Here is a 7,953-nt window from a genome sequence, read left to right as displayed (position 1 = left end):
GGGTGAACAAATGTCTTTTGCTGGGCGAACACAGCAAAACAATAAAAGAAGTGACCAGATCAGAAATAGTGTTCCATTCTAAGGCAGGAAAGCAATGAAAAATGATAGCTTCAGGTCCCTTATGTGAATACATCTGCATTTGTTAGGCATTTTAGATTCTCTTATAGAAGATGCCTGCATCTAGCCTGTAGGCAACCTGCTTCTGCTACTTTCTGTTTCCTGTGGACCCTTTACAAGGAGGTTGTAGCTGGGTGAAGGGTTTTGGTGGCAGCAGGAGTCTTGTTCCTGTGCATCTTTGAGAAAGCATGGCAAGGGCAGGCTGTACTGGCTGTTCGCTTTGGCAACAACAACCTGTTCATGGCTTTTCCTGGGTCAACTCTAAAATGATTGGGAACTCGTAGTAGGTCGATCCAAGTTCAGTATATCAGAGTTGTCCAGGGAGCTGTGACAGTAGGGACCATTTGTCTAGTGTGATATAAAACCCTGTATAAACAAGTGCTTCTGGATTTTCAGCTCCTAGGGGTTAATTCTTCAAGTGTTTTCCATAGCTGTCTGTAGAGTCATGCTCATTCCAACATATTTTTGTAATACTGCAAAACAGAATAGTTCAGTTGGAAGGGACCTTCGAAGATCATCTAGTCCATCTGTCTGACCTACTCAGCACTAACCAAAAGTTAAAGCACATTGAGGGCATTGTCCAAGTGCCTATTGAATGCTGACAGGCATGGGCCATCACCAGCTTCTCTAAGGAAGCCTATTTCAGTGTTCAACCACCCTCACAGTGAAGAATTTTTTTCTTACATCCAGTGTGAACCTGCCCTGGTGCAGCTTTGTGCTATTCCCTTGTTCTATCATTGGCACTTCCCCCTGCTTACCTGCAGAGGGAAATAGGTGTACTAGATCCATGTAGCACTGTTTTGTCTGTTGAAAACCACTAAGGTAAGTAGCCCTAGTTCAAAGCCAGGGTGCAAATCTCTCCACTTAACAGCTTGGTCTAAATGCTCTGGGAAATCCACAGTGTGGAATCTGAGTGATCTGTTGCTCATTCTATGACTATTGGTTTAGTGCATCGAGGTTGAGGCTGGCTAGGTATGTGGCTGCCTTTGGTATTTGCGTGGGGGCTCATTCCTTCCCCTCGTGTCTTATTAAAGCTAAATATTTAACAAATACTGCAAGCAATCTGGAATTTGATATTAAATTGGTGAAGGATCTAGCTTTGGGGAAATTGTTTTTCTTGGAAAGTCTTAAGTTTTTGTTTTTCAGAAATAAAAAGCATTGTAGTAAGTCATTTTTTACTTCTACCAGCAGGTTCAACGATAATCTATAACTTCCTTAGGTGTAGTCAGTGCTTGGGAAGGTTTTGATTGTTTTACCTCCCTCCTCCTCCTCCTAGTCTAGGCTTTTTGCTTGGAGAACAGCTCCCCCGATTGACTTTGGTATTGCCTAGCAAAGGTGGGTGGTAATTAAATCTTTCTCTTTGTAGTTAAACAGCTTTCCTGCTATTGCTGCTCTGAAAGCAGCGGGAAAGGCTGAAAAGCAAAGCAGGAGGGTGGAAAACATATTCTATTTTTAGGCTAAGGTTGGCTTATCTTGTATTTATCCTGGAGCTGGGCGGATAATGTTTCCAGAGACCTCACATGAGTAAAGACTGCGTAGGGACGGAGTTAATTTTAACTGGTCAGCAGTCAACAGACATGGAGTCCATGCAAGAAGCGGAAGAGCTGGGACCTCAGGCAGAAATGGTTGCAGACACGGTTCTTGAGGTTGGAGAGAGACTCTTTCAGGTCAGCCGAAGGGCACTTTCACTGCACAGCCGTTATTTTGAAGCAATGTTTTTTGGGGGTGCAAGAGAGAGCACCGAGCACCATATAGTGATCAGAGGGATCGATGCAGCACCTTTTCAGGCACTTCTTGAGTTTACTCGCACAGCCCAAGTGCTAATAGGTCAAGAAAATGTGATCAGCTTACTGGAAACAGCTGATTTTTTACAGTTTGACAGGGTGAAACTGTTGTGTGAGAAATTTCTGGAGAGGGAGCTGCATGTTTCCAACTGCCTGGGCCTGATGACCTACTCACAGCAATTTGCCTTTGTAGAGCTGCATGCATCTGCTATGAATGTAGCTCTCACCCACTGGGGGGATGTGATGTGTCAGGAAGAATTTAAGGCTCTACCCAAAGAAACGTTGATGCACTTCCTAAAAAGTGATGAGCTATTTGTTCCTCGAGAAGATGTGGTTTTTGACAGTATTGTGAGGTGGATAATGGAGGACCCAGCAACGAGGGAGGAAGACTTTTTGGATTTGGTGGGCGAAGTCAGGGTCGCTTTTCTGAGTTTGTCCTTCCTCGATGTCTTGGTGAAACGCAGCAAGCGCCATGGACAGTCAGATACCTTCTCCAGACTAATAAAGAAGTTAGACAGCTGTCCTCCACCCAGCTGGCAAAATCTGAAGCTGTGTCCTAATGCTGGTCGGAGCTATGACACCTTATATGTCCTGGGAGGAAAGCATGACAACGAACAACAAGAATTATTTCTGTTTCAACCTAAAACAGGGACCTGGCAGGCTTGTTCTCCATTGCAGCGCAGAAACCTCACACAATACGCAGTGGCAGCAGTAGGTAACTTGCAGACCTGTACCTCAAGTGATGCCAACAAGTGGGACTGAGCAAACGCAAAGAAAAGCTGAGGCTTATTTAGAGTCTCAAATGCAGCAAATTCAGCTGCTTTTTCCTATAAAATATAGCATTGCCAAAAACCTCACTTGTGTTCAAGGAATGGCCTTGTTTTCCATAGCCCTTGAAGATTGTTAGGCAAAGCTAAATTATTTTTTCTTATAGCAGGAACAATAAAGGTATTGGATTCCTCACATTAGTTTTATCTGGAGTGAGTCTAACGACTCTAAGCATTTTTTTTGGCCTTGGTTTTGACAGGTGGTGACTGCTGATTAAGATAAATTTGCCTTATCTTAAAGTTGCCTTTAAGATAAATTTACCTGTGAATGTTGTGATGTCTTCATCCTTGGAGACTTTCAAGACAGCTCAAAAACCATGACTTCCCTTACTTAGTGTTGATGATAGTCCCGTTTCAAGTGGAAGGCTGGATGTGAGATCCCCAGAGGTTCTTTTCTGCTGTTCAAGAGTGGGAACCAACTTGGAAAGAGTTGCTTCATCCTGTGGGCCCAGCATATCTGGGCAGATGAGGAATCAAATATTGCCTGCTAATACAAAGAGCAGTCGTTTTCTTTGCTCATCCTGCAGCCTACTGGTACAGCTCAGAGGAAAAAAAAAATAATAATAAAAAGAAAGCCCTCAGGACCAATTTTTAGCCTTTGTGTAACTGATCCTTTTCTCTGCTGTCTTTCCAGGGAACTTCCTTTTTGTGACAGGAGGATATTTCCGGGATGAGTTTGTGTGGTATAGTGTCGATTGGGTGCTGATCTACAATTGTTTGAGTAATAGCTGGCTGGAAGGGCCTGCCATGAAGAAGTCTCGCAATAGCCATTGTGCAGTAGGAGCAGGGCTCTACCTGTATGTACTTGGAGGGAGCACAGATGAAGGGATAATCGCAGAAGTGGAGCGCATGGCTTTGGTGGACCCACAGTGGGAAAGCATGAGTCCTATGGTTCAACCTGTGGAGAGAGGAGATGCGGTCAGTGTGGGGACCAGGATCTATGTGGTCTGTGGTTTGGATGAAAATGGACACGTCTATGGCGGAGTGCAAAGGCTGAACACGGAGACAGACAGCTGGGATGTCATCTCATTTTCCCCACTTCCAAGGTAAGAAATCTGGGACCTGATGAGGAGAGATGCTCGAGAGAGAGGGCTGTTATTGTTCCCCTCTGCACCAATGAGACCACCTGGAACAGTGGCTAGCTTTGGGATTCCAGTACAAGAGAGATGCAAAGAACCTGGAAAGGAGTCAGTGGAGGGTTATAAGATGGTAAATCCAGCACAGATGATGATATACTGGAGAAATGTAGATTAAAGCCTGTCAGATATATTTTTATTTATATTGATTTCTACAAACATAAAGCAGCTCTGCTAGAATTTGAAAGAGTCAGAGAGATTCATGCTGTATTCCCCCATACCTGCAGGGGCTGCATGCAAAGCTACACGCTGGGTTTTGACAGCAAGGATTGAGCCCACAGCCTCAGGTTAAAGCTAAATTATTTGAGCAAGAGAAACGATCCACAGACTGTGGAAAACAGCTTAAAGTCACCCATATTTGAAATATATAAAGCTTGAGGCAGAGCTTCCTGAAGCCAGTGGCATCCTTTGCTGCTTTGGCTGCCAGGAGATGACCGGTTCCCATCCCTGAGCTCCGGGATCCATGGTAAAGGGCTGATGCAGCCACAAGTGTGTAAGAGCCAAGCTCTCCGTTACATCTCGAAGCAAACTGTCCCTGTCCTCCCTCCTTCCCCTGTATCAGCACATGGGACAGGAGATGGATGTTCCCACATCACCCATTTCCAGTCGTTTTTTGTGTGTGCAAGAAATTCCATTTCAATGGAAGACTGCTGGAGTTGTCCACTGTCCATTAGTCTGGTGGTGGGGATTTATTGGCAAGATATGGAACTATTTCTAGCAGCTTGCAGAAAAGCAATCAGGAGTGTTTTTTCTCAGTCAGGTCTAAGTGGGTATGTAGCTGAGTGAACCATGGCATCTCCTGGTAGCCTGGGTGCTTTTCTGGCCCTGCGGGACCCATCTGTAGCTGGTGCTGCTTTGGATGTTTTGTCCAGAGCCAGCACTGCAAACATTCTGCATGCTGCAGCAGGAATAAAGACACTTTCCAGCAAACATAATCCTGCATTATCTGCAGTGCCTCTGACTTCAAGTCTCCCCCTCTTAGTCTCTACTTCCTCCTCCACATCTTAAGAATTATCCAGGGGAGGAGGTGGCTCCTGACTCCTCTGCAGCTGCCTGGTGGCTGCCTGGGACCCTCCTGGGTGCTGGGAGCACACACAGGACGTCGCTGGTCGCTAGCTGGCACCCTTGAATCCTGCAGCTAATGCTTTCTTAATTTGCTCATCTGTAAAGTACTTAACATCCATCCACTGAATTATGGTTTAATTGTGCAAGCTTCCCTGATAATGCCGTTCACTGACATGAGGCTTAGTATAAAACGTTGATTTCTTGCTTGCTGATAATTGTTGTAATGATGCTCCGTAGTCATAGGACAGTGGCTGTGCTTTTGGGCAGGAGTAGGAGCACTTCATATCTTTGCAACCTGAGTAAACACGAGTAGGTAGTGTTCCTGCTGTCACCGGAGATGGGGAGACTGGGGCAGGGGATAGCTGAAGCTAATGGTGTGTACTGTGGATACTGATTATTTGGGAAGAGGTCTCAAGTCCCTAGACCTCTAGAGCCTCTGAGCAACCCTAACTGCCTTCTGCCACGCGGGGGCCACTCCATCACAGAGCCTTGCTGAGGTCACAGTGGCCACCACTGCCCCGTGGGCCCTATAAAACAAGCCCCCTGCCACTGGCCCACCACTCGCTCAGCGACTAGCTCTTCCGGCAGCCAGCGAAAGCGGCAGGAGGACAACTAGAAGCATCAAAGCGAGAAGCGGCCCTTCTTGGTGTGTAAGGATAGCGATGCCGTCCGAAACAGCACCAAGAAGGAATGCAGCTAATATGAAGGAGATGCGTCGTGGGTGGAGGGAGAGCGCCAGCAGCACAAGAGACATCAGTGCTCGAGAGACCTCTGGCGCCCACCCCACTGACAGATATCGGCGGTACCATTGGTACCACAATGACGCGGGGAACAGGCCGGCCCCTCAAGCAACCACCAAAAGGGGACCTGGGCCTTCCCAGAGGCGTAACGGTGGCATGGGGCAAAATCAGGAGCATCGAGAAGACAGCCACAGGGAGCAGAGGCGTGCCAACAGTCCAGAATGGAGCGTGGGACCCAGGCGTGGCCATCAAACTGTCAGCAGCCTCAAATCCATGCGTGAAAATCAGGCTGACAGCGGCATGGGACCTGCGGGCGGAACTGGACGACCACCTGGCTCGGCACCCTGGCCTGAAAATATGCGGAATGGAAGGCAACTTGTTTGGGCGGTCCCGGGCAAAGACTGGCTTGACCTTCAGCCAAGCACTGTCGAGCCCATGGAGCTGGGTCCACAAGAGGAGGTGGAGGAAGAAATGCAAGTGGATCCACCTCCACCGGAACGGACCTGGGACTGCCGCAGCCTGTCGTTGCTCTCTTCCATCCATGAGCACCAACATCAGCGCAGGAGTGCCCGCCCAGCTCCCTACTCGTTGCTCAGGCGCCATCCCAAGCGTTAGCTTGGGGCCACCGAACATCACGGACATCCCGCAGGCTCACCTGCAGGATGTCCCGGCAATAAACAACTCTTGCCGATTCTCAGAGTTTGCGTGAGTGCTTCTTTCCTATCCCCCAGCCCTTGTGCGAGAGGTGGCAGCCCTTCTGCACAGAGCCTCGAGGAAGAGCACGAGAGAGGACTGAGAGGACCCAGCTTCCTTCGGGCTGCTGCGCTGGGGGGACAGGAGGAGTCCCCAGAGGCCACCATGTGCCTTTAACATTTGTGAAGATAAACCGAGGGGTGAAAATAGTAGTGTGTGAGCAATTATAGGTGGCTAATTTCTTCTATTAGGAGTGAGTTTCAATAGCTGAGTAATTGGTAACGACTGACATGCAGAAGGCTGAGGTACTCAACAACTTCTTTGCCTCCATCTGCACTGGTAGACGGGCTTCCCAAGTCTTTCATTTCTGTGACACCATAGATGGAGGCTGGGGGATCAAAGTCCCACCCACTGGAAGTGAAGAGCAGGTTCAACACCACCTGATGCCTCTAAACAGGTACAAGTCTATGGGTACTAATCTATTTCCTAATGACATGTATCTCAGGGTCCTGAGGGAACTGGTCGATGGAGTCACCAAGCCTGTCTCCATCTGAGTTGAAAAGTCCTGGCATTTGGGCAATGTCCCTGGTGAGTGGAAAAATGGAAACATCATGCCCCTACTCTTCAACAATTTAAACAATTAGGAGACATTTCTTCTCAGAAAGAGTGGACAGGCATTGGAATGGATTGCCCAGGGAAGTGGTCAAGTCACCGTCTCATGGGGTATGCAAGGAAAGGTTGGACTTGGTGCATAGGGACGTGGTTTAGTGGGTGACATTGGTGGTCGGGGGATGGTTTGACCAGATGGTCTTGGAGTTTTTTTCCACCTTTAATTTTTCTGTAATTCTGTGATTCCCTCTCAGGTATGACCTCTGCATCACATCACTGAATAGTGCTCTGTACACCATAGGAGGGGGAGCTTTTCGATTTGATGTGGAAACAGATGAATGGACTCGTGTGGATGAGGAATGCTTGACCAAGAAGTTCTTCATGGGATGCAGCACTGTTAATGGACAAATTTATCTCCTTGGACAGAGAAAGGGGAACAGTGCCCTCCCCATTGTAGTCCTCTTTGATCCCTATGTTGATATGTGCCAGGTCATAGAAAACAAACTGCCTTGCCCCCTTCCTATTCGTGGCTGTGTCTCTGTGCGAAGGTTTGATACATGGGTATGAGTGATACCAGATCCAACATAACCATAAAGAAAAAGTCATGTGCTTTACAGATGACGGGAACTGCGTTGTATCAAATTTGATTTGCGATTTTTATTTTTTAATTTTTAATTTTAAAAATAGATCTGTTTCATTCCTAGCTGTTCTGTTTTCTACTTGGCAATTATCTTGAAGCAAAAGCCAGTGAAACCTTTGCGACTACATGTAGTTTGCAGGTTGTTACTGGAAATAGTGGTCAGTGTACACAAGAGTACACAAATGCCTCAGCGTTGATGCTACACAAAAGGCTGCTCTGTCCTCTAACTTCTCTAGTTTTCTGTCCTTTGAACAGTTGGGAGAGACAGGAAAGTCATGGCATCAGATAAAAAAAAAATAAAAATTGTAGGAGTATATGACCTGCATATACCCTGAATTAAAG

The 7,953-nt window shown here is 47.1% G+C and overlaps 1 protein-coding gene across 1 annotated transcript; it reads left to right on the top strand.

Annotated features, from left to right (window-relative positions):
- Positions 1-1,160: 1,160 nt before the first annotated feature.
- On the top strand, positions 1,161-7,914 carry LOC106015769 (kelch-like protein 23). The gene is made up of 3 exons (XM_013095901.5): positions 1,161-2,616; positions 3,363-3,774; positions 7,226-7,914. The coding sequence occupies exons 1-3, from the start codon at positions 1,638-1,640 to the stop codon at positions 7,536-7,538; spliced, it is 1,704 nt and encodes a 567-aa protein (XP_012951355.4). The 5' UTR covers positions 1,161-1,637; the 3' UTR covers positions 7,539-7,914.
- The last annotated feature ends 39 nt before the right edge of the window (positions 7,915-7,953 follow it).

The sequence above is a fragment of the Anas platyrhynchos genome, chromosome 29, assembly GCF_047663525.1.
Source record: "Anas platyrhynchos isolate ZD024472 breed Pekin duck chromosome 29, IASCAAS_PekinDuck_T2T, whole genome shotgun sequence".
Classification (NCBI taxonomy): domain Eukaryota; kingdom Metazoa; phylum Chordata; class Aves; order Anseriformes; family Anatidae; genus Anas; species Anas platyrhynchos.
This window is presented reverse-complemented; position numbering and strand designations above follow the sequence as displayed.

Excerpts from the sequence above, each read along its gene's own strand:
- LOC106015769 (XM_013095901.5), top strand. The coding sequence starts at position 1,638 with ATGAGTAAAGACTGCGTAGGGACGGAGTTAATTTTAACTGGTCAGCAG. Across the intron at positions 2,617-3,362 it reads ATACGCAGTGGCAGCAGTAG|GGAACTTCCTTTTTGTGACA; the intron begins GTAACTTGCAGA and ends CTGTCTTTCCAG. Across the intron at positions 3,775-7,225 it reads TCATTTTCCCCACTTCCAAG|GTATGACCTCTGCATCACAT; the intron begins GTAAGAAATCTG and ends ATTCCCTCTCAG.